The sequence below is a fragment of the Lycium barbarum genome, chromosome 9 (genome assembly GCF_019175385.1).
Source record: "Lycium barbarum isolate Lr01 chromosome 9, ASM1917538v2, whole genome shotgun sequence".
Taxonomy (NCBI): Eukaryota; Viridiplantae; Streptophyta; class Magnoliopsida; order Solanales; family Solanaceae; genus Lycium; species Lycium barbarum.
In genome coordinates this window covers 47,454,454-47,481,556 of record NC_083345.1, presented here as the reverse complement: position 1 = coordinate 47,481,556, position 27,103 = coordinate 47,454,454, and the positions used below count along the sequence as shown (strand labels likewise).

Genomic DNA, 27,103 nt, shown 5'->3' with positions numbered 1-27,103 from the left:
GGCAGAGGCATTCACCAAAGGATTGAATCCAAAAAGTTCAAGTGCTTCTTTAAAGTTAAAGGAGACGACTAGTTGTGGCTACCGGCCAGGTCAATGGGTCAGAACCGGTATCATGATAAGACTAAGAGAAGTGCAGACTCCGATTCAAGGTTATGGAAGGATAGATATCAACCTTATGGAAAATTAGAGAGGTCTCATTCGAGATCAGAACGAAGTCGCAGTAGCTAGCACGAGAAGTCATATTTCGACAAACAGAACTACCGGAGTCAAGGTAGAAGAGGGCTTCAAAGAAAGTCCACAGCAGGGGATTCAGCATCCAACAACATTGAAAACCCGAGGTTGTTCGAGTATAATTTCAATATCGATATGGCCGGGTTAGTCGCAGCAATTGGAAAAATTGAAGACGCAAAATGCCCATACCAATAAAATCGGTTCCTAATCAGAGGGACCAAATCTATTTTGTGACTATCACGGGACTCATGGGCATCGGACCGCTGATTGCCGTCATCTTCGGGATGAGGTTGCACGATTGTTAATAAATGGTCATCTAAGAGAGTTCTTGAGCGATAGAGCCAAACAGAATTATGGCGAGAATAGGGATTCAAACAAGTAGGAGGTTCAGGTTGAGCCACATCATGTGATTAACATGATAACAGATGAACCTGAAGTTGCAGGACATCCTCTGCATCGAAGAACAACAAGTTGCCTGTAACACGGGAGAAGAGATCCCGGGACTTCATGCGAGAGAAAGCAATAACGTTCACCGATAAAGACATGAAATACAAAATCTTGCCTCACAATGATGCATTGGTAATAACTGTTATAGTTAATTGTCTTCAAGTTAAGCATGTTTTGGTTGATCCAGGTAGTTCGGTCAACATCATTAAGTGGAGAATCATCGACAATTGGCGATGATGGGTGAGTTAACGCCATGTTGTCAGTTAATGCGGGAGGAATGATCAAGCAAATGAGATTTTATGTCGTAGACGGTGGCATGGGATACAATGCTATCTTTGGTAGACCTTGGATTCATGATATGAAGGAGGTACCTTCAACATTGCACAAGATGCTAGAATTTTTGACGTCTGATGGAGTTGGTCGTATTCGAATAGAGAGCGGGAAAACATTAGTTAATCCGGCTCAAGTTGTCTAGTGTTATTCCGGTTCAAGTTTCCAAAGGGAAAAATTACCCGTTCAAGTCATCCGATATTCCAAATATACAAAATTAGGTCCTGCTAAGAAGTTGCCCATAATAACATGGACTTAAACGCGTGGAAGTTAAGCCTAGGAAGGGTAAGGTTTACTAGATTGCCAAAGTTTAAAAGAGAAGCTCGTTTCAATCGGAAGGAAAGGACGAAGCCAAGTTATTTAGCAATGGGAGCCTCGACCGTCTGAAGCGGAATTCCTTTTTAAGGTATGTTTTTTCATTTTATAAGTTTTTACTATCTATGCACTAATAATTTTTGTAGGGAAAAGTTAGTTTCGTCTTTGCATGGGAGAGAAGAAGAAATATTTGAGGACCGTTCGCGAAATACTGAAAACACGTGCTACACTCTTTTTCTCTTAGACTGGTTTTTATCCCATACAAGGTTTTTTCCGGCAAAGTTTTTAATGAGGCAGCAACATAAAACGTTTATTGAATTATACTGTCCTAATTCTAATCCATAAATATCCTTCACCATTCTTCATTTTCTCGCAATTCTCTACTTCTCTCTCTCTACTATACTCTACTTCTAAGAGTCGAAGTAATTCTAACTTGCAAGTTCCAACTTTCGACATTTACATGGATAATCCTCCTCCTCCTCAAAGGTATTTTGATAAATCAGAAGAAGATATGATTCGATGTAGACTTTATGGTTTAACCAAAAATCATACGTCCAGATCGGGACATGGACCGACCAATTATTTGATCCGACACTTGAAGGATAGGCACCCATATGCATATGCAAATTTTCATTAGAATTTGAACTTTCAAACATCTCTTGTTTAAATTTATGAAGTTTATTAAATTTGTAATGTTAGTCGTTTAAGTTTGTATGTTTTTGTTAAATGTAATTTTTTAGACTCGTTATATTATAAACTATTTTTTTAAACTTTAAGTTTTTAATTTATAAGTTACAACTTACACATTTCATAACATTCATTTTTTTTTTTTAAAAAAAAGATTAAATTTTTTAAAAAATAGTATTTTAATAAAACCCAGCCCGACCCGGACTGGTAGAAACCGGCCACGTGTGGGACAAAGAATTCCCAACAAAACCTAGACTGGTTGGAACTAGTCCCCCCAACACTGACACTGGACCGGCCGAGTTGTTTTTTCCTTGAATCGGATCGGTCTGGCCCCTTAACACACATAGTAGCTAGTGGTGATGACACTTTTGATTCATATTGTTTGTTAATGGTGGTAGTTAGTGGTGTTAGTGGTGGGCGCTGATAATTGTGATGGTTGACAATGATAATTAATGGTGATGGTGAATGACAATGGTGGTTGGCGATATATAATGGTTGCTTGGGGTAGGATTGTCTATAGTGATTGGTGGATGTAATGGTGGTTGGTGGTGAATAATTAAAATTTAAAACATTCACTAAAGTGCAAACAGACTAAAGTTTCAAATTATGTACTCTCTCCGTTTCAATTTATTTGTCTTACTTTTCTTTTTAGTCCGTTTAAAAGAAATGTCTCTTTCATTTTTTGGCTACTCCTTAATTCTAACCTTCACATAAATGTTTAAGATCAAAAAATTAAAAATGTATTTTGGAACATTTTATATATCTTTAGTTAATAACCCCCAAATTCAAAAAGTCGTATTTACTCTTTTAAATTAAATATCAAGTTAAAATCAGATAAACAAATTAAAACGGAAGCAATAATGACTTTTTCGTGTGATACTCCCAATTTCACCTTTGAAATTATCCGTGTGGTCAAATGAGAAATTGAGAAGGTTTTAGTGTTTGACTTAGGAAAAAAGAGAGAGAGAAAAAAAGAGAAGGGAAAAGGAATGGAAAAGATGATTTCAATCCCAAAAGTAAAATCAAAGACCTAAAGAAGAAGACACCCTTCTCTCTCTCACAGAATAATACCTTAATAATCTGCAATCATCAAATATTCCAGCAAGGAGAGAAGTCAAGGTTTCCACAAAGCAGCTGCTCTGTGCAATTTTAATGACGTAGGTTGTTTTTCCAATTCACTTCTCCTTCTTATCAAAATGAATTACTACTCTTTCTGTCCCAATTTATGCAGTCACCCTTTCTCTTTAATATGCGGCACACATTTTTTGATATTATCCTTGGTCGAAATTTTACTTGAATTAAGAAATAGATTCAGGTTCAAACTGAATTAAGAATTGTTATCTGTTAGGATTGAAACAAACAGAAGATTGAAGTAGTCCTTTATGTTTAGGGATATCTGCGATGCACCGTGTAGCAAGTTCTGGCAACACATCCAATTCGGTGAGGGCTCGGAAGGAGAAGAGGTTCACTTATGTTTTAAATGATTCAGATGACACTAAGGTGACTTGTTCTCTTACTCCTCACGTTTCAATTTGTTTGTCTTACTTTCCTTTTTACTCCGTTTAATAAAGAATATGTCTCTTTCCTTTTTCGGTAACTCTTTAACTTCAACTTTCCATATGACATGTTTAAGACCACCGGATTCAATTGGTACATTCTACGTATATCATTAGTTTAAGACCACAAGATTCAAAAACAGACAAACAAATTGAAATGGAGGGAGTATATCTTTTCCTTTCTTGGTTGCCTATGTTGCTCGAGCTCTTCAAAAATACTGTTAAGAAATGTGTGTCGGATCCTCCGAAAGCTATGCAATGGTCGATGCAACATAGGCGCGCAGAGGCGAATCTAAGATTTCTAGAACATGGATGCACCACTAAAAAAAAAAAAAAAGAAGAAAAAAATGTATTACGTGAGAATTGATCCATAGTCCTCTAGGTAAGTAACTCAATCTTCAACCAAGTGTAATATTTAGCCTTCTTGTAGTATGGGTTCCAGCTGATAACATTATACCATTTTTTTTTTTTGATAAAGGTAACATTATACCATTTTTTTTTTTGATTAAGCACCGGGTGTCCGAGGCTCTTTGAGCCCCGACTAATCCCGGGGGTGCACAGGCCCTCGGCAAGGAGTTTCCCGCAAGTGCACCACGGGTAATTCAGGGTTTTACCCAGTCCGATGGCCCTCAGAAATTGTTTGCACCCAGTGGGTTTCGAACTTGAGACCTTGAAAGGGAGTACCCCAAGGCTCAAGCCAATTGCCACCAGGCCAACCCCTGAGGGTTAACATTATACCATATTAAGAAGATATATACATAAAATACCTAGTTTTACAAAGAGACCATGGATTCACGTGCCCCAAATTTAGTGTGTAAATTCGCCCCTTCGGGCCGGCAACATTCTTGGAGGGTTCGAGCAAACATAGCTGTGCAGTAGTAGCTGCAAAAGCTGAACTCAGCAGAGTGGAAATTAGTAGAATAGTGAAGAAACAGTTTTAAAATGGGACTTTTTAGGTTTCCCTCAATTTGCTTACCATTTGTTTGTTCTTTTTGGAGCATCACCCACGTGATCATCAATTGTCTTCCTCGTTGAAGTTGGATGCTTTTTTTCTGTAGAGTTATCCGGATGATATCTTTTAAGTCTTTTCTAGAATTTGTTGATATTTATTGTTTCGATGTGATGAGCCATGACACTACAAGGCGAAGTATCTTAGTTTAGGTTTTACATTCTTAGCAGCTGTCCTATATATATAAAAAACTCAGATCTTTCTTGGTCCGAAATTTGGCAGAGTGGGTTTGCTTCACTAGCCAGGATTCAAACTCATGACATGCACCGCCACCGACCACACATTCCGCGTTGTACTACATTTTTATTCTTTAATCAAAGCCTTTTGGGCAACTTCTTATGTTACTTAAAACTCTAATAGCGTCTAGCACCGTTCACGTAAAAAAAAAACAAATGTGCATCACGCCTCTAGGAACCTATGGGTCTGGAATTTCATTTACAGAACGTAAAACAACATACAATAACTCTTTCTTTCTCTCTCTCTTTGCGTGTTCTTATCTATTTCATTTAGACTGATGGCCAATCTCTCGAGGAAGAGAGAAAGAGAAAATGAAACTGTGCAGTAGAACCAATGTAAAATAAGGGGTAACTCCTTGAAGCTGGTTCAAGTTTAGCTTAGGTTATATGAGTCCTTTGCATTTAAGTGTTTATGTCGTTAGTTACTGTTTGTAGGTCTCTAAAGAGGTTTTTCCCCCTCAACTTTAGACATGACTTATTGTAGTAGGTATTGGAATGAATCTTAAGTTGATACGTATTTGGCATTTTGGTAGAGTTGGATGATGTTGACAAGTCAAGAGTGAGTCTGTCATTAGAGGACAAGTGTCATGACCCATTTTCTGATCGAGCCGTGATTGACACTTAGTGCCATTAGGTGTCTGAGCGAACATTCTTAGCTTTTATACCCTCTTTCTAATCATGATATGCGGTGCAATTTAATACAACTCTTAAATTAAAGATTGTTATTTCATATTAAAAACTAAATTCTATTCTATCTGTATTTCTGTAAACTGAAATTTTTCTTTAAGCAAAACGTAAAGTTGTTCTCATACCATATAAACTGTATGTGGGAATGTAACCATAATCCCAAAAGTAATGTGAACTGTTTATGAAGCGTTTAGATGAAAGTAGGGCGGAATGCATATGACATGAATTCCCTGGCTATTCCTCAAAATAAATTAATTAAAGAAATAAACTGGATGAAGAAATAATGAATTTCCACGGGTAGTAAAAGCAGAGCTCGCCAATAATCTTTCTGGAGTGAGGGAGATCCTAGCCTGTAGTATACACGTCTCAATACCTATCCCTACGATGACAAAGTCAACGTAGGTTCCCAAAAAAGTGAACGTAGGTACGACTTCCTTGCCGCGCAGTAAGTATCATTGACTCCCTTACTAAGGCTGGAGCAAGACTTGATAAAAAAAATGAATACATATTTGGAAATTCTAAAAGTACATGAAAATATGAAATTTGGCGTGCTGTTGATTATGGGCTGGAATAGTGGCAACGTGCTGGAGACAATCAAGGATGCTGTTTCTTCTTGATTTGGCTGTTTGGTTCCATCTCACCCGCTCATCCAAAAGTTAGAAGAAGTTGGTCAAGCTGCCCAAACTTTATCTCCCTGGTCACGCTTCCTTCTAAAGTAAGTCTTCAAAGGAGGGGTTGTATCAGACTATCAGTGTACTCTCCTGAAAAGACACCTTGTCCTCTTGGCGGAATGAAGGAAACTGTCCAGCAAGTCATAGTCTTCCCAACCCGCTTCTTCAGCAGTATGATGATGCCATGGAAAGAGTAATTCTAGAGTTGGAATCCCATATTCTTTCACCCAACTGTGTGACAATACTTTATAGGTTACACCGTGAATTCCAAATCAGCAGAAAGCAGTAAAGGTCCCACATCGGATGAAAAAGGGATGCGTGGTCTCCTTATATGGTCTTAGGCAATCCTCCTCTCGTGAGCTAGCCTTTGGGTTGAGTTAGGACCAAGATCCATTTCTTTACATGCCCATCCCAATTCTTGTTTACTTATGCTGGCCCCCATATTAAATTGTCCATGCTCCAAATGTCCAGCCCTGGGCGTGAGGTGTGGTGTTCAAGAGGACCACACCACATCGGATGAAAAAGGGATGGTTGGTCTCCTTATATGGTCTTGGGCAACTTCCCCTCATGAGCTAGCTTTTGGGGTTGAGTTAGGCCCAATATCCATTTCTTTATAGAAGGGATAGAATATCTAAATAGCCATGAATGAGCAATGGAAATTGGATGCACCTTTGCAGAGGTAGCTGCAGTTTATAGGCAACATGACCTACTTTGCAAACAATTTTATATGGACCAAAATACCGAGGAGAAAGCTTCTCATTAGGACATTTCGCTAGACTCTTCTGACGATTAGGCAGTAGATAAAGTAGAACAACATCACTCACACTAAAAGGCAAATCACAGCGCTTGAATCAGATTGGGATTCCATGTGGGATTGAGCCTTCAGAAGGTTGGAATGCAATAACTATAACATCTGGTCACAGGCCAAGAGTTGCGCTTAAAGATCAGGAATTTAGTTTGACTAGGAACAAACAGATGCAATTGTACACAACCTGGAAAGGAGTCATAATAGAGGAATGGTAGCCTGTGTTGAAAGAACGCATGGAGTGGACTCCTTAGAAATACTCTTCTTCTTGCAAAATTGTGAAGTGCTAACTTCTAACCTAAGTTGCTTGAACTCAGTGCGGGTATCCAATACGGTTACAGGTCCGAGTGTCGGATTCGGCAAATCTAAATTTTAAGATTCGGGGGTGCGAATCCAGGTATGGATACAGATGTTGGGTTCGGCTAAGAAAATTCAAAATTATAAAAATAGAGCTATAAAGATATTCTAAATTTTGAGAGATATTCTGTGAAAACTTATATGTATATTGTAGAATTCAATCTTTCATCGTCCAAGATGGGCATTCCATTTCCCATGTCTTAAATCTGTTTTATCTTTTATTTTGAGAAATCAAAATCTCAATTTTTTCCCCAAATTTTTCCATGGACTCTCGTCAAAGTATCCGAAGTTGGTTGACCGAATCCGAGAAGTATCTCGCACCAGTCTCGTGTCGAGATGGGTTCAGCATCAAAAATGAAGAGTCCGCGCAACTTAGCTTCTAACCATAACTTCTATCACTCTGGTGACTTGGATTAAGACAAAAGAAACTTTTCCCTATTTATTCTTGCGTCTTGTGGAAAATTATTATTTTCATTTGCTATATCTCCCTTGTCTCTTCTCTGCGTCTCATCTTGTTTGTAGTAAAATATCTTTGTTTTTGGGGGGGCGGGGGAGGGGGGGGGGGGGGAGTGAAGGTTCCTGAACAAAAGAACCAAATTTTTTTTAATGATATTTCACAGTTGGAGCTTCTGTTGATGAAGAGGTACTTTTAACTTTACCAAAGATGTAGTGCCTCTGAAATATAAGTTATTTTGGCAGCCTGTTATCTTGAAGATTGTTCACCTTTGCTTAAGCATTTCTGGTTAGTTCTCATTCATGATTATATCTGTCAAACTTTATGAATTTTGCATCTATCTGTTATCTCAACAAGCCTCCTACTATTCTTTTTACTTGTGGTTCTTGTGAATCACGAACAAGTTTTTTTTAGGTCATTCATTTTTAATACTCTGCTCAGTGATTGCTATCCGTGGTTTCTTTGCATTTCTGTCTCAGCATTGTGCAGGTGTAAATTGTTTGGCTCTGTTGAAGTCATCCTCACCCGATGGGTCTGAGTACCTATTTACTGGGAGCAGAGACGGCACATTAAAGGGATGGGAATTGGCTGAAGATGGTGCCACCTGCTGTGCTACATTTGAGTCCCATGTTGATTGGGTACTGTCCTATTTTTTTCCTCGCTAGGTCTTGTATTGTACTAGCTTTTTGACTCCCGCAGCACTAGTAGCAGTTTAATGACATCTACTAGATAGAGTCATATGCACCATATGGTACGTAAGAATCAGTTGACTTTGACCAGGCTGCACCAGATAGTTTCTTTTGTTCTTTTTGTTTTCCCTCTTCCTCTAATAAAGGCCCCCAAATATTATTTCAAGTAATTTATGCAGTGGCCCGTCTTGGTTCGGATTTCGGTTTGTTAGATGGAAACTTCTCGTTCTCTTGGATATGCCTGGATGTGCTATTGATCAGTCCTCCTAATGCTAAATCTTTTGTTGTGTAATTAGCTGTTGTCATATTTTGTTAGTTATGTTACTTGTGCTTAACTTAGCAGTTGTATTGTGATTTGTGTATTGTGCAGGTAAATGATGCTGTTCTTACAGGCAATAACACTTTAGTTTCATGCTCCTCAGACACCACTGTCAAGGTATTTATATTCACTTCTAAATTTAGTATTCCTATTTGCTTACAATTTTTTACACGCATTTCTATTACTTTTCATTAAGCAATTTGTTTTCTGAAAATATCTGTTGGACCATCAGGTATGGAATGGCTTATCTGAGGGATCTTGTATCAGGACACTTCGTCAGCACTCTGATTATGTCACTTGCCTTGCTTCAGCAGAAAAAAATGTAAATTCTTCTGCAAATTTTTTTTGCCATTATAAAAATTGCAATGAATCCTTAACTTCAATTGTAACTAGGGCTTCAATAGTCAGGCTGAATGCGGACTTAAATAACTCTACTTTCTGACTCATATGTCATTGTCATGAATGATAGAGCAACGTTATTGCATCTGCTGGACTTGGTGGTGAGGTTTACATATGGGACCTTGAAGGTGCACTTGCCCCTACATCTAAGTCAAGTGATGCAACTGAGGAAGACTGTTCAAATGGTGTCAGTGGTTCAGGAAGTTCATTGCCCATGACAAGCATCCGCCCTAATAGTTCGAGCAATAACATTTCCTTGCACACCCAGTCTCAAGGATATATTCCTGTGTCTGCAAAAGGCCATAAGGAGTCAGTATATGCATTGGCAATGAATGACAGCGGATCCCTTCTTGTTTCTGGTGGAACTGAGAAGGTATATTCTGGTAGTTAGGTTAGTTTTTAATCTTTCAAAATGTGCAGTTCCTAAATTAACAAAGCAGCGGTATTGATAACAACTTTCTGAGTTTCTTTAAGGTTGTGCGTGTCTGGGATCCAAGAACTGGTTCGAAGACCATGAAGTTAAAAGGTCATACAGATAATATTAGGGCGCTGCTTCTTGATTCTACTGGCAGGTATGTTGGAAAAATTGATGCTATAAAGATACAAGATATTTTGATTGGTATATTAGGCTCACATTGCGAATCTTTATTCATCTTGAAGCATTTGGCCTCCATCTATTATATGTAGTTGATATACTCTGGTAAGCGTGGTGGAAGATGGATTGGACAGCCAAGTATCTTTGATGCAAGTTGCTTGATATTCGTGCAATCTAAATAGTTATCCTTGTTAATACCTAGTTTCTGGTTGAGTTGTTAGCTGGCCAGTACATTGAGTGTTTGGCTCTGTGCTTGGTCTATAGTGTTAGCTGAGTCCAATTTTGTAAGCCCTGGCTCTAGAGTCCAATAGAGCTGGTCTGTGTATATTTGCATACTTGGTTGAACAAAATCTTTTAGTTTGACCAAAAAAAAAGGGAGCGAATGCTGTTCATTTCCTCCAACTTATGAGGGTGGCAGATAGTGTTTTCAAAGGCTTGCTTAAAGCGCCTTAACCTTGAAGGTCACTGAAGCTCAGATAGTGCGCTTTGCCTCGCTCAATTGGCGCTTTAGTGTAGACGTCAAAGTGCTAAGGCATGTGCGCCTTCACTAATAGGTGCTTTCTTACACACACACAATTAATCAGTTGGGCTCTGGACGTACTTTATTTGTCTTTTAGTTAGAAAACTTAGTATAAGTACTATGCTGACCAGAGAAAGATTGTTTTTGATGCATGTGCCAAATTGCTTTCTGTTTTGTGCTTTATCCAACAAAAGTAGAAACATAGTTCTCATATTTTTTCCTTTCCTTTTATCTTTTGATAGAGACCAAATGTTTTTCTGTTTTCACCTAAGCCCTCAGAAAGTAACATCTTTATTTTTTCTCATGTGGGTTATTAGCTGTTTCTTCTTGGTTTTGAGTTCCCACACTTGTTGGCTTTTGACAGTTCATTATTCATATGAAGATTAAGCATTAATGTATTTTGTAAATGTGATTTGTTGGGTTCTTTTAAATGATGGCCTTATCCTATATTTTTTGTAGGTTCTGCTTATCCGGGTCATCTGATTCCATGATTAGGTAAGGAGTGATTGCATCATCCAAGGAGTGGGGGGTGGATAGCCGAATCTTTAAATTCTGCCAAGTTGATGAGAAACATGCAGTAAACCATGCCTGGCTTCACTATATTCATCATATTTGTCATGAGTAGTCACTCATTGCTGTCTAAATCTTGCATTTGTTATTTGCACATTTTGTGTTATGTTAGAATTGAATTTTACCTTGCCTCCAATGATTAGATTATGGGATCTGGGTCAGCAGAGGTGTGTGCATTCGTATGCTGTGCATACCGATTCCGTATGGGCACTTGCCAGCACTCCAACATTTAGTCATGTTTATAGTGGTGGAAGAGATCTCTCTGTAAGTGGGATACTACTTATGGAACATGCTTTCTCTTGCCAATTTCTTTTCCCAACTTCTTAGACTTCTATGCTTGCTAAATCATCCTCTTTACAAAAAGTTGGTTGTCTTTGCAGTTGTACTTAACAGATTTGGCAACAAGGGAAAGTGTCTTGCTTTGTACAAAGGATCACCCAATTTTGCAGTTAGCATTACATGGTGATAGCATGTGGGTGGCCACAACTGATTCTTCTGTTCATAAGTGGCCAGCAGAAGTGCATAATCCCCAGAAAGTTTTCGAAAGAGGGGGTTCGTTCTTGGCTGGAAACTTGTCCTTTTCCAGGGCAAGGGTTTCATTAGAGGGATCTACCCCTGTGAGTTAACTTCGACATACCTTTATATCTTTTCTTGAGGTTCAAGCTAATGTTCCTGAATACATGTGCAATTGCAGTCGTGGGTTCAAAATAGTTTCTGTCTTTCTGTATGGCCATTATGATGAATTGAGCTTCTGAGACTTGGAAACTGGCGTCTGTTAAATGAGGAGGACATGTTAAATTTTTTGTTGTCAAATGTTTTATTCATGTGGAAGTTGCCAGGACTCTGAGGACTGAAGTTGCTACGGTTAAATTGAAACAAAACTACCTATAGGATCATCTAAACCTGAGCATCTGTGATTGTCAGGGATACCTAGACGATTCTCAAAACTGAAAAGGTGATGTGATTGTACATGATAAAAGAAAAGGATCACAGGGAAAAGGAGGGGACTGAAGCTATGGAATTCAGTTGTTCAACATTATTTGTCATATTGTACTAGTTTCCAGCAATAGCTCAGTAATGGAACTAATACATGCACAGTAATGGAACTAATACATGCACTCTTTGACTATATTACTGATGCGTGATTGATGGTGCTACAAGGTTGTCAGTGAAAGTTGTATGCGTGGTGTCCATGCTAATCTAGTAAAGTGGGCTTACTCTAATCTTTGTCAGTTGGTGTAGGCGGAGGAGCTACTGGGGAAGAATTGTACAATGAGTCAATGAATTAATTTGTCCTTCTTACTCTATTTACAATTTGGGTAATTTTGTAGCCATGTTTCCTTTTCTGCATTCCACAGTTTTACTCTTTGCTTATGCAGATGAGAATTTGTAGTCAGATTATAAGTTGACTATTCATTTTTGATGTGTGCTCCTTTCCAAAGATAATACATTAGTATTAAGAAAATTAAGAATTGGATAATTTTGCAGGTACCTGTCTATAAAGAACCTTCCTTTAGCATTTATGGAACTCCAGGAATAGTGCAGCATGAGATTTTGAACGACAGAAGACATGTCTTGACCAAGGTAAAATGATCTTTTGCATTAAATTGCATTGCTAATGGCGTACTGTTCTTAATGAGGTTATATTATATTATATTTAGAAAAGTATGATTTTCTAATCTGATAGTGGATTATGTCTTTGAAAGGATACTGCTGGTACAGTTAAGTTGTGGGAGATCACAAGAGGGGCTGTAATTCAAAACTACGGAGAGGTTAGAATGAAATGTTCTGAGATCTATTAAGCAACAATGGCATTTGTGGAGGATATATTCTTATTTTTCTGAAATGATGACGATTGTCCTCTTCTGCTTTTAACTTTTTTTTTTTTTTTCTGGTGTGGCCTACCTCTTTGTTGCGTGTTTTTACCATGTCTTCCTTTCTTTTCTTTTTTACCTGATTAATTTTGGTGTAGGTTTCATTTGACAAGAAAAAGGAAGAATTATTTGAGATGGTAACAACTAGAATCCCGCTATAGCGATTCTCCTATTTTTCGATGAATTTTTCTGATACCTTTTGCTCCTTCAGGTAAGCATCCCTGCATGGTTCACTGTGGACACAAAGCTCGGAAGCTTGGCTGTACATTTGGATACTCCACAATGCTTTTCTGCTGAGATGTACTCCACTGACCTCAACATCCCTGGGAAACCTGAAGATGACAAGGTATTTCCTGACATGAACCTTTTGTTTACAGTTCACTATAGTGGTTCCAGTTCTCATATCCACATTCATTTATTCATCTTGCTCCCATCTATTACCTGATTTAGGCTCCTCTAGTTCTTATTTCCTGTAAGTTTGTTTATTACGAAGGACTGCGAAAGATGAAAGTCCAATAGGGACAGATACGGCATTTCAGTCCACTTGAGCAATTAGTCTGCATCAAATTGATTTATTCCCTCCGTTTAATTTAAGTGAACCTATTTGACTGGGCACAGAGTTTAAGAAATAAATGTAGACTTTTGAAACTTGTGGTCTTAGTCTTAAACATACCATAACATTTGTGTGTTTATAAGACTTTAGAAACATGTGGTCTCAAACATGCCATAAGATGTGAGCTTCTTATTAACAGTAAGATGGGAGTTTTAAATTAAATTGTTTCCAAATTTAGAAAGGGGTTATTCTTTTTGAAATAGGCTAAAAATGAAATAAGTTCACATAAATTGAAATGGAGGGAGAAAAATTACTACTACATATAAGGGAGACTACCCATTTTTTGTAGTCTTCACATGATTTTTTTTTTCTTTTAACTCTTTTTACCCCTAATTAAAATTTTAATAGCTTTGTGAATCTTCACACATTTTGGTAAATTTTGAGAACTGTAAGGACTTTTTCATGGCACTAAAAATGATGATGTTATGGAAAAGGTTATAGAGGCCCCACAAAGCATACTCATACATATTTGAATCTTTTATGTAGAAATATTATTAAACTTGTTTCAAATTATGTTTTTCCTTAAGAATTTATTATAGACACATAAAGAATTATCATGTCATTCAATTCTATCTTAATATAGGCTTAATTATTGAACTAAAATATTATTCTTATAATACTATTTATTATTTATTAATGTTATTTATCATTTATCATTTGCTATTTTAATTTTTTATTCGTCCATTTAGTAATTTCTTTTTAATTTTTCCCTACAATCTTATGCCGTACATGCTGGCGAACATAAGTAATTTATAAGGATTTCACTTAAGTTTGGATTAAATTTTAAATTAAGAAGATAAATATAAATAACTTATATCATTAAATACTTCAAAAATGTAAATTACAGTCCCTCCGTCTCAATCGAAAAAATGAATTCCGAAGTTACGTTTTTACGTGTGCACTCAGGTAACATAAAATTTATTTACTATATTAAAAGAGTAAATATAAAATATTATTTTTATATATTCTGAAATTTTTTGAAAAAATAATTTAGTTAAAGAAAATACAATTTGATTTTCAAATAGTAATAACACTAGACAATTGCAAAAAATATATCTTTTACTTTTTTCTTAAATATTAAAATATTTTGCAAAATATCGAATATTCAATATTTTATATAGTTTAGGATAAAATAGCTGTGTTTAACATGAAAAAGGTATTACAATGTAGATTTCATAAAATGGTTTATCAAATTAAGAAAAGGTAAAAATGTTATTTTTTAACATGCATTTTTTGGAAGGTAAAAGAAAGCTTAAAGTCAGATCTATTGACTTTTCAGTATTTTTTTGTGATTAATTTGAAAGAATCTACAAAAATTCTTGTAATATCAAGGCTTTTCATTAGTTATATTTATTTGTGAGTTAACTTTATTGATTTCATCTTGCAACAATATTTGCGCATCAAATATATTTGACATAAATTGAATACTGTAATATCTTTGGTAAAAAAATAAGTTAGCCAATATGGATTCAATTCAAAGAAACAAATGAAATTAATTGAACATATGAAAACTCAATTTGGATCATCGGACACTTTAATCTCAGAAAATTTAAGTAAAATGGAAATTAGAAGAGCTTTTAAATGTTTTTTATTAAAAACAAAATCTAATATATAAAGTAAGAAAAATACTTTCCTTTAATTTTCAGGTACGTTTTGTGTACTTTAATATTTTAGAAGTCTTTCGAAGTATCAGATTGATGTTAAAAAAACAAAGCAGAAAAAATTTAAAAGATATCTACAAATTAAAATTTTAATGGTCAGTTTGGGTCCGGGCTTAGCATGGGCCAAATGACACTAGTTATGAAAGATAAATAGATTGGTAGCATGTCTGTATAGATGAAGGGAATAGTTCGTTAAAAATGGAGATGGAGCCACTCATACACTTCCTAATTAGTTTTTGAAACCATCTAGGTATGACATCAATGAAATGACTTTGATTTATCAAAAAATTAAATTGGTGAAAACTCATCTGTTTTTAACATTTGTTTCGTCGTTTGTTGTCAACCCTAAATTATTCAGATCACTGGAAATATTTTAATATTAAGGTGTTATTTACCTTCTCTTTCCATGAGTATCTGATTACTTCAGTTACCACAAGATAGGTCTGATAAGAACGTTAATTAGAAATTTCTTTACCAAAAAAAAGAACGTTAATTAGAAATTTCTTTTCAATGCATTTAGCTGTCTTGTGTTTGAATGTCAGGGAAACATTAATAAGTTATATTTGCATTTGCTGAAATAAATATTGCAGCATAGGCGCCTTGGAGACATTCTTGCTGTTCCATAAAATGTCAGTAATAGCTTAGAAATCTTGCAGTCCCTAAGACATCTTACCTGAGGCCCTGGAGATAATGCAAATTGCTAAGATTGCTAAGTATATTACAAGGCATTTCTTGAAACAAACCCCTTCTCCCTCCACTGTCCCCCCAAATCAAAAGCTAAGGGAAAAACAGCTACCTTCTCTTGCAGTCCCTAAGACATCTTACCTGGGCCCAGGGAGTTTGCAAATTGCTAAGAATACTAAGTAATATACAAGGCATACTAAGTAATATACAAGGCATTCATTGAAACAAATCCCTTCTCCTCCGCTGTCCGCCCAAACCAAAAGCTAAGGGCAAACAGCTACCTTCTCTTGCATAACAACCTACCCAGTTTCCAAAAAAAAAAAAAAAAAAAAAAAAAAAAACTACCCAGTTAAAAAAAATGCACTGAATTGAAATTTGAGGATTCCTCATCCTAGTTAGTTGGTTTATAATTAGTTCTCCTTATTATTGGGCATTTTGGTTTGAAGGGGAGCCTTGGCGTAACTGGTAAAGTTGCTGCCATGTGACCAGGAGATCACGGGTTCGAGCCGTGGAAACAGCCTCTTGCAGAAATGCAAGGTAAGGCTGCGTACAATAGACCCTTGTGGTCCGGCCCTTCCCCGGACCCCGCGCATAGCGGGAGCTTAGTGCACCAGGCTGCCCTTTATAGCAGCTATAGCTAAATAACTCCTCTTCATGTATCTTCTTCAGTGATAGTGGATATCTTGAATGTTTTGACTTTTTTTTTTTTTTTTTAACATAAGAGTTTTCATCAAGAAAATAGCTAAAAGGTATGTGATGGTACTTATGGACTCTGCAATTATCTTAGAATGACCTGAAATTTTGCTTATTTTGTCTCATTCTGAAGTTCCCGCTTTTGATTTCGGGTTGTTGGTATTATTCCCTTATTTGATTTTTTTGCCTTGTGGATTTTCTAAGTGGTTTTGACTTCTTGTGTACTACCAAATGTCTTGGGTGGGGGGGGGGGGGGGGGGGGCGCCCATTTAGGTTAAAACCAAAAAAACTGACTGATCCGAAATATTGACTTTTTCGGCCAGTTTCGGTGTGAGTTTTTGAAATTTTTGATTATTCTTTTAGGTGTTTGGTTTCTCAAAAAAAAAAAAAAAAAAAAGAGAGAGAGAGAGAGAGAGAGAAAATTGGGTAACCGAAAAACCAAAATTGTGAACATTTTATTATTCAGATTTTTCCCCACTTCAAGCAAACCAATGCTTCACTTCTTTCCCCACTTTAGACATGCCCATTCTACACTGCTGCAGCTCAATTCTTTCCTTGTCTAGGCATTCAAGCCTAGTAACGAAAGAACCAAAGACCCAAAGTGATGTAAAGATATTATTATTTATTCATCATCTGGTATATGATTCGGAGGATGGTTGCAACGGTGAGGGATCGGAGAACGGAGATAAAGATGAGAGAGGAGATAGAGGTCGAAGGTGTAGGTAGAGAGAGGACTAGGAGCAAGTTAGGACATTGAGTAAAGAATGAGTGAGAAACCGAGTCCCATTTCCAGTACCAGTTTCTCAAAAAAAAAAAAAAAATGAGTTGCTATTTCTGGTGCAAAACCATAGCTCTTTAAGGAGAAAATCGAATGGTGAGTCAAAGGGTTTCTGTGGGGTTTACACCAAGTGCCAAACAATTACTAAATGAGGGGCTTTGGGTTTATCAATTGTGGCTGAAGTTCAGTTTCGATCTCCTTAGAGAAATGGTACTTTCATTAAATATGTTGAGCAAAGAAAGATACAATTACCAGTTTCAAAAAAAATAAAAAATAACTAAAGAAAGATAGAATAAGCTATATAGAGAAACACTTTTTTTACAAGTCTAGGCATCATTTTTAAGCCCATTTTCTGATAAAAAGGTCAAAAATCCAAGTTTAGGGTCTTTAGTGACAAGAAAAACTTGAAAAGAAGATGCTTTCAGCCCTTTCTTTTTGTAGAAAAGTCCAAGTTGAAAAAGCCCAACAGAAACCTTAAACCGAATAATGCAAACAGTCTAACTGAAACTTAAGACAGTGTTGGTTTGTACTTTTCCAAACCGAAAAATCGAAAAGCTGAACTGAATTTTTAAAAACCAAACCGGCTGAATATCGGCCCCTACAAATGCTTGTGCTTTGCATGTTGTATTACACGTGGAATGGATAAATGTTTGAACCAATGTTGTGATTTGTCAGTTATACCAATAAAGTTTGATTGATTCCCTTACACAATTTTGTTCGTTGTCCCATTTTAATGATAGGTCAATTTGGCACGAGAAACACTTAAAGGGCTGTTGGTGCATTGGTTAATCAAAAGAAGGCGGAAATTTGGATCTCAATCGTCAATTAATGGAGAAGTTCCATCTGGAAAATATGTATCTACAAGGATTTTGACTGCATCTAGAATGGAATTAGATGGTAATGCTGATAATGATTCTGCAGTGTTTCCCCCCTTTGAATTTTCAGCAGCATTTCCTCCATCCATCATGACTGAGGGCTCTCAAAGTGGTCCTTGGAGGAAAAAGATCACCGACTTAGATGGAACTGAAGACGAGAAGGACATTCCATGGTGGGTTATAGACTGCGTGATGAACAATCGGCTGCCTCCCAGGGAAAATACCAAGTAAATCTTCAAAGCTGTATATTTATTTTCTTGACAATCCTTGAATTGCATGTTTGAATTAAATAGTACTTAAGTTTTTAAATCAAGTCTTTCAGGATTACAATCTCACTTTTTAAAGGAGCAATGTGCTGCTAATTTCCGTTATTTCTTCCAGTCGCTTCCGCCACACATATGCTTAAAGAAGAGCTATTGATATGTTCCTTCTAGCTGTGATAAATTACTTTGACATAACCCCTTGTCTATAAAATGGTTTGCAGATGTAGCTTTTATTTGCATCCATGTGAAGGTTCTACTGCCCAGATCCTTACCCAAGGCAAACTGAGTGCACCTCGCATATTAAGAATTCACAAAGTAAGCATCTTTAGTTTGATATCAATGTGGAATCAATTTATTGTCCTGATGATAGTGAGTCCTTGTTGGCTACTAATTACACTTCGTGTTATTGTCCATACTATTGCGAGACTTGCACTTTTCCTTTTCCTGGACACCTCCTACTAAAACGCCACATGATTTGGGAAAAGCAAATATACCGAAGAATATCTGAAGGAAATCACAATAACATATGCCCCGAGTTACCCAAAATGATTTTTCAACTTTTATTGGGTACAACCCTGCGTTACCTAAAATGATTTTTCAACTTTTATTGGGTACAAGACCTGTACTATGGTTATCCTTTGAGATGTTGACTCCATATTGCTATAGTCTTTTTTTTTTTTTTTTTTTTTTGACAAGGTAACATACTGTATTAATAAATCATCAGCATAAAGTGCTGGAATCCAAAAAATTACGGCTTGAATCTACATCCAAAAGAGTAAAAACAAGACTATCTCTAAATCCTATTTCATCTTACAAGGATCCTAGGATGTCCACTATAGAAACAGGGTCATCTATATACTCTGAAATACACCAATAACAAAAACTTATAATGCAATTCATTTTAATCCTTTGCAAGGAGCTGCTATTGCCTTCAAAACATCTAGAATTTCTCTCCTTCCATACGGTCCACCAAATTACTGCTGGGACAGTTCTCCATCTGTCTTTGTTTGTGCAGCTACCTCCCTCAGTATTCCAACTTAATAGAGCCTCTCCTGTTCTTCCAGGCATAGTCCACCTAATACCCCTGAAACTGGTGAAGAGATTCCATAGCTGACTAACCACTTTACAATGAAGAAACAGATTGTTAATTGTCTCTGCCTTTCGCTCACAAAAAAACATCTTGAACACATATGTATGCCCCTCTTCATGAGATTCTCCTGGGTAAGAACAGCTTCTTTCACTAGCTGCCAAGTGAAAACAGTCACTTTGTAAGGGATTTTGACTTTCCAGATAAGCTTCCAAGGCAAAAAACTGATCTGAGATCCCATCTGATTCATGTTCTTATAAGCAGAACTTGCTGTAAATATACTTTTGCTGTGACATTTCCATCTCAAAGTATCTTCTCCTTCTTGCAGCCCTTTACATTGATCTAAAGTGCCATAAAAATTAGCCAATCTTTCCATCTCCCAGTCTTGCATCAACCTTCTATTTGTCAAATTCCATCCTTGATTAGACCATACTTCATGTAGAGTGGCCTCCTGTTGTTGATTCAAAATGTAGATATCAGGGAACAGTTGTTTAAGACTAACATTCCTTAACCAATTGTCTTCCCAGAACAAAATCCTCCTGCCATCTCTCACATTAAAACTAGTTCTTTCCATGCCACAAGTTTCTGATTGATCTCCACAAACTAGTGCCATATGTGATGTTAACTTCTTTGTCTTCCAGAATCCTTCCTTTTCATATTTAGCTTGAATCACAGTGCCCCATAGAGTTTGATCTTTCTTAGGAAGTTTCCGAAGCCATTTCATCTGGAGACTTCTGTTCTGCTTCCTCAGATTTCTGATTCCTAACCCTCCATGTTTCTTGGCCAGAATTAAGGTTTCCCATTTGACTAAATGGTAACCTTTTGTCTCCTTGTTTGCTTGCCACAAAAAATTCCTCCTAAGAGCATCAAACACAGAATTAATCACCCACCCAGAGATAAATAATTCGATTTCCATCTAGTTAATCTTTTCTCACATCTTTCCAGTAGATCATTCCATATTTCTTTGGATTTGCTTTTAGCTCCCAAAGGCACCCCCAAATAAACTGTTGGAATCTGACCTATCTCTCCACCCAAAATTCCAGCCAATTGTTGAATCCTGGCCACCTCATTAATTGGAAAAATAAGACTTTTCCTCCAGTTAATGTGAAGCCCTGAAGTGGCTTCAAAGAGTATAAGAATAATCCTCAAATACTTCAACTGACTTTCCTCTGCCTCACAGAAAATAAGAGTGTCATCTGCTTATTGTAGGTGTGTTACTTCAACTCTTTCATTCAAATCCTCTGCTACATTGAAACCCCTAATCCAACCTTTATTATGAGCAGTCTTCACCATATTGTTCAATCCCTCCATCACCAGAATGGATAAGGGGTCACCTTGTCTCAAACCTCTTTGAGAAGGAAAAAAAACCTTCAGGAGATCCATTTATCAAAACAGAGAATCTGACAGTGCTAATGCAAAATCTCATCCATCTAATCCATTTCCCTCCAAACCTCATCTTCTGCATAATTCCTAGCAAAAAATTCCAGTTCACGTGATCATATGCCTTCTCAATATCCAATTTGCACATATTGTTATAGTCTTATGTCAAGTAAAATCCCAATAGTCTCTGTAGTCTTCGGAGATCTTAGTTAATATTTGACGATGCATCAGATAGCGAAATGAAAAGCTGAAAGGGACTATGGCTGCAAAGGCGATGATTGTTCAGTCAGTTAATTGAGGATGGGATGTGTATGTGAATGAGTAGTTCTTATGGTACCATAAGTTGTTACAGCTTAAAGTGCGATGGGTTAATTATCCTGATAATACTAGCGGTTACCAGGTAATATCTTATCTTCAAGAACATGGTTGATATCTCCAATCTGGGGGAGTGTCATCAAATGGATAAGTGAACTGACTTTTGATTACTGCTTGGATAGTTACGTCTTTTGTAGCCACACAAATGTTATGGCTTGTTTTAGACCACAAGTTTCAAAGCTTTCTTTCTTTCTTTCTTAAAATCCGTGCCCAGTCAAACGGTAACACATATATAACTCAAAGTGGTAGTTATTTTCCTTCTCCAGGTTATCAATTATGTCATAGAAAAGATGGTTCTCGACAAGCCTTTGGATAGCGTAAACTCGGATGGAACTTTTGCTCCTGGTATGCATGGAGGTACTGGAGGAGATGGCTCATTCCAGACTGGGCCGAAGCCTTGGCAAAAGCTTAAGCCATCTATAGAGATCCTGTGCAATAACCAGGCAAGTTCAGGTTTCTGTTTCTGGGTTTGAGATGCTTCACATATTAAGATCTTAATATCACGCACCGTTGTAGTTTTCTGCTTCATCTTTATACTCTAGATCGGAGCTTCTTGAACTTAAATTTTTAGCAAATATTCCTTTACATCAATACTGATTCTCAAAAAAGAAATATTGACTTTGCCACATCAATCTTTGTATATGTTGCCCTCAAACACAATTTCCCAAGTGGGGATATTTTCCAGGTTCTGCTGACACTGCTTTCTGGTTAAATGAAATTTTATTGCCTTACCAGGTTTTATCCCCTGATATGAGCTTAGCAACTGTCCGGGCCTATATATGGAAGAAACCTGAAGATGTTGTACTTAATTACCGTGTGTTGCCGAGCAAGTGACAGGACTGAAAGTTATGAGGTATGCTTTATTATTTTTGTCTGTTTCGAAATGGTTCTGTGTTGTATCTTTTCCTTTATACACTATTTCATCCTTTTGAGCTATTCCTTTTCTTGTGAGAAAATAAGAGACATAGGAGAGAACATTGAGAGTGCTTGAAGACTAATGTCTCACGCCCATATCCTTTTTTTTTTTTTTTTTTTTTTTTGATTTTTTGAAATTACACCCATATCCTTTTATACACACACTTTACAATATATGTGATACTCTCTACTCAATGTGAACATTAACACTATATTACATCAAGCCTAACTTTCTACAACCAACCATTTTCAACTATCTAATCCTCTAACTATACTTGTATGTACCGAGCTTGTTGTATATGTAACTAATTCTCGAACTGGTGAGAGATTTTGTAAATATATCAGCAATCTAATCATTCGACCTTATGCACTTCATGACATTGTCGTCTTAAAATATACTCTCTATCAAAGTGACATTCAATTTCTATATGCTTGTTTCTCTCATTCAACACTATATTTGATGCAGTGTGAAGTGCAACTTGATACCATTACTAGTTTGAAATGCATTTGGTTAATCTTTTCAATCTTTCAATTCTTTGAGCGGTTGCTTGATCCGTATGAGTTGAAAAGTTTCCACTGTCGTGGCCGGATATTCAGCTTTTGCACTTGAGCTTATAACCGCGTTCTGTTTCTTGTTTTCCAAGAATCCAGATTACCCACAACTAGAATGCTGTTTCTGGAATTAGAACGTCTATTAGAAGGAAACCTAACCCGATCTGCATCCGTTTGTCCAAGTATCTTCTTGTCCTCGAACCTTGTAAAATAGTACTTTTTCTTAAGCAAATTTTAAATATCAAAGGATTTGAACCAGTACGTCCCAAAAACCACCAAACAGACTATCATGTCGAGTAACTGCGAGATAGTTCAACTTTTCAACCAACCTCTTTGATCACCTTGGATCATTAAATGTGTCCCCCTAACCGTTACTTTTAACATTCAGATTCATAAGAGTGTAAACGAGTCCACAAGTGATCATTTATGTCTCTTCAGGAATGCTAAGAGCATACTAACTTTGTGAGATGACAATAGCTAAACGAGATTAGGCGACCTCCATACCTGGAAAAAACCGCACTTTGCCAAGGTCCAACAACAACATACCCAGTCTAATCCCAGTCCCACAAGTGAGGTCCTAGGAGGGTGGTGTGTACGCTGCCTTACCCCTGCCTAGGTCCTTGGTCTAGAATTGTTGAGGAGATATTATTCGAGACTAGGCGACCTCCATGCCTGGAAAATACCTACTCTGCCTAGGTCCTTGGTCTAGAATTGGTGAGGAGGTATTATTCAACTTCAAATACTCGTTTTTCTTAGCTTCAACCAAATATTGTCCAAACAGGCAGTAATCAACTTTTAGTCATGCCAAACTCTTGAATAACCACGCTAAACTTGCCCAACCATGCTTGAGAAGACTAGATGGACAGATCAGTTACGGATTTTTGTCATCAATTTGAGGAAAATTATGTGGGTGATGACAGGAAGCATAAAGGAGGTATTAAAATGCGGGAATAGAGATGGCAATGCAACCAACATGGAGGAGAGATACAAGATTGTCCCACCATGTATTTGGTGGTCTGTTTGGGCAGAAAGGAACCAAAGATGATATGAGAACAAGCAATGCAACATTCGTTCAAGATGAATTGCTTAGCCCTCTATTATTTTTGGCGTAAACGGGAAATGTTAATACAAACTGAAGATATTTTTGTTCTAGACAGTGTGGAGATCGAGGATCAGGATAGGCGGCTAGTGGTAGGACTAGCATTATTTTCCTTCCCAGTAGGATAAGTATTATTTTCGTTATTCTACTTAGTATTCTCAGTTTTGCCCTATAGTTTCTTGTCCTTGATTTTCTGCTACTATCTGTTATTTCTTGTTTATTTATCTATTCCTTTTTCCAGATTGTTTATCATGGTGTTTGATCTTGCACTATTTCATTTTCATACTGCTTTGAATTGCTTGTCCTTATCTGACCTTTTTTGCCATGCTTTCTCTTGAGCCGGGGGTCTTTCGGAAACAGCCTCCCTACATTGTAGGGGTAAGGTCTGCGTACACTTTAACCTCCCCGGAAGGGTACGTTGTTGTTGTTGTTGTAGACAGTTTGTCAATTGCTATGTAGATAGGATCCCTTTTGTAATTGGCCTTACTTTTGAGGGGCACTGCACAGTTTGTGTAGAAAAGACTACGTCAGACCATATACAAATCAACCTAAACCAACATACAAGACCACTAAACTTCCCTGAGTAAAATAACATGGTATTGCTCCAAATGTGTTTTATCCTCAAGATGCTTGTGAATATTGTTGATACTAACTCGTGAAGAAGTCAATGGTCAACAACATCCATGACAAAAAGAAGTGGTTGGAAGCAATTTTTACCATGGGATAGAATGTATCACATAATCAAGTGAGAAGATCTTAGTATGGCCTTCACAAGGAACATGCCTCGAGCTAATTAATTTGATCGCCTACCCCAACTTTGACTGTATACACTCATCAACATGCAAGAACATATTTTCTATAGAGGCATAAGAACAACCGCCCAAGTACCAATAGAGTGTAAAACAGGCATCTCCAATCATAGCTTGTTATTAGCCTAATCTGAATGAGCTACTCCTTTAGATTCAAGAAAATGAATAAGACAAGATCGACACAAAAGCATAATATGGTGATGACAAACAATGATCACGCAAGCAGGTATATACGTGGTGAGGATTATAAGTAGGACAAATACCTTTTTGAACGGTCACTAGAGGGCTATTTGGGGAGACAAATTCAGAACCTGCGAAGGATCTGTTGCAGGGCATGAATCATATGACCCTGGTGTGCGATACCGGTGGCAGTAATAAGTCCAAAACGGTGGTACTGTGGGAGGAGATGTAAAGAGGTACTAATAAGGACGACATTGCTGGTACAAATAAAATAACAAAGATGTCAAAATGGTTAGAAGAAGGTGCATGATCATTCTGCGTTAGGAAAAAAGGTGGCACCGACTGACTTAAGGTATTGGTGAAGATCAAGAGTAACAACAATATTCCTTTTAAACTCTAGAGTAAATGGAAACTACACACTTGAGAGAATGAGGGTCTAGTCTGTCTTGCCCAAGCGTCAGGTTATATAACAAAAGAGGAGCAAGAACGCATGGACGAAGGGAATATAGAAGTGAATATGGAAATAAAACAAAGTTAGTCAAGCGGTGACACAGTGGGAGGAGATGTAGGAGAGGTACTAATAAGAGCCTTACTGTTGGTACGAGTAAACAATAGAGATGTCAAGATGGTCAGAAGAAGTTGCAAGTTAAGATTGAGCTCTGAAAAAGGGCCATTGGCTGACTAAAGTTATCAACGAAGATCAAGTGAGTGGTAATGATATCCCTTCTAAGCTCGAGAATAATCAAAAAACACTCTTGAGAGCATGAGGGTCTAGTTTATCTCGACCAGATGTCAGGTTATAACAAAACACGTGCTATCAAAGACACGAGGAGCAACTGAACATATTGGGAATGGGGAAAACAAATAGAATAAGGAACCTGGTCCCTAGGAATACCTTTAACATACCTTCTGCGCTAAAATAGAAATTAGTTTGGGGCTTACATTCGCATAATCCCTAGGAATAATGAGCCAAATAATCTATCCCCTAAATCTCCGCATTTTATGACTCTAGTGAGATTATTCATCAAATGTCCTATCCTTGTACATCTCAACAAAATGGGATAATAGAGAAGTATAGGAATTCTACTGAGACCATTCGGACCTAACTTATATAGTCACATGTTCCGCATAACTGGATTGCTACATGCTTCCCAGCTGCCGCTCCTTGAATATCATATATTTTGGACAATACTGTAAAAGCCTTAAGTAGGGCTCCTATAGCTCTTACCTTCAAATAGACTCATTCTCTCCACCGTACTGGATAGTCTTTCTATCTCCCCTTTCGAATTAAAAAAACCAGCCTTATCTACTGTCTTATTCTATCCATTTTGCCCCTTATTGTCATGCTTATTGGCTATTAGATTAGTTTTATTAGGTAACCTTGCTTCACCTGGCATTAGGGTATTCATCTTTCTCTTTATTTGGTTCTGGGCCAAAACCTGAAACCTAGCCTGAAAGCGAACACTTTGATTTATTGCAAATCAGTTCTGTTGCTTCCTTGGTTTCAATAATTGGTGTTCATTGTCAATAGGAAATGTTGGATTCTTGAGAAGCCGTTAACTGAGCAAATAGCAAACATAGGTTTTGAAGTGTAGGCAACAAGATATGTTTTTCTACTACATGATCTATGAGTAAACTTTTTTCTGAAGATTAGTGATAGCCCCATTAATATGAGATGGGTAATTTTTTTTTAATATATGAAGGCCATGCTTGTGCATCTCTGCTCATCCCTTCATTCCTTGTTTCGTGCAGATAAGTGACTTGAGGTAATGGAGCTGTCCATACAGAATACTTCAGAGGGTATGCAGGTGCTTGCTGCTGGCATTATTTATTGCTTGTACATCCGGGAACCAGACGGTTGGATTCATTTGCAAAATTTCAATGACAATCCAACTTTTACCATTTGCCTATTGAATGATGGCAAATGGTTGTCGGACCTTTAGAAGAAATGTAAGGTTTTTATGGCTAGTAGGTCACTGCAAAGTTTATATAAGCTGAGTTTGCATGTGGTACAGGTTGTCAGTTTGGAGGGTACAGGACATGAGATAAGAAAGAATTTTTATAATTTTTTTCTGGTAGTCTTGCACGAACCACAGTGTAGGAAGTGAATAATTTATATGGAAATAAAATGTTCTTTCCAGCTAAAGTAATATACGTATTTCATCTCTTTGCTGTTTCATCTATACTGTAAAAATCAACTCTTTTATCAGTATTCTCAATTTGGTGCTGAGGAATTGGTGCCGAGCTGTTATATAGGCCAAATGATTTTGATGCAGAACCAATGAAACAGTAACAAAGAAGAAGAAGAAAGGAAAACAGAACAGGCAAGAAAATAAGCTAAGGAACTAAGCAAATAAGATTTCGTGCATTGCTACTAATTGTATTGAC

The 27,103-nt window shown here is 37.1% G+C and overlaps 1 protein-coding gene across 4 annotated transcripts; it reads left to right on the top strand.

The window, feature by feature from the left end:
* The first annotated feature begins 2,928 nt into the window (after positions 1-2,928).
* Positions 2,929-26,865, top strand: LOC132612343 (uncharacterized). Of its 4 annotated transcripts, none has more exons than XM_060326629.1 (19): positions 2,929-3,167; positions 3,401-3,510; positions 8,265-8,423; positions 8,845-8,910; positions 9,026-9,115; positions 9,263-9,565; positions 9,667-9,764; positions 10,767-10,802; positions 11,021-11,141; positions 11,258-11,494; positions 12,366-12,461; positions 12,584-12,649; positions 12,850-12,888; positions 12,963-13,097; positions 17,921-18,282; positions 18,540-18,633; positions 21,427-21,603; positions 21,896-22,013; positions 26,468-26,865. In XM_060326629.1, the coding sequence occupies exons 2-18, from the start codon at positions 3,412-3,414 to the stop codon at positions 21,992-21,994; spliced, it is 2,277 nt and encodes a 758-aa protein (XP_060182612.1). In that variant the 5' UTR covers positions 2,929-3,167; positions 3,401-3,411; the 3' UTR covers positions 21,995-22,013; positions 26,468-26,865. The 4 variants fall into 4 exon arrangements, with proteins under 4 accessions (XP_060182612.1, XP_060182613.1, XP_060182610.1 ...); XM_060326630.1 differs by having other exon boundaries at positions 3,359-3,510; XM_060326627.1 differs by having other exon boundaries at positions 2,929-3,171.
* The last annotated feature ends 238 nt before the right edge of the window (positions 26,866-27,103 follow it).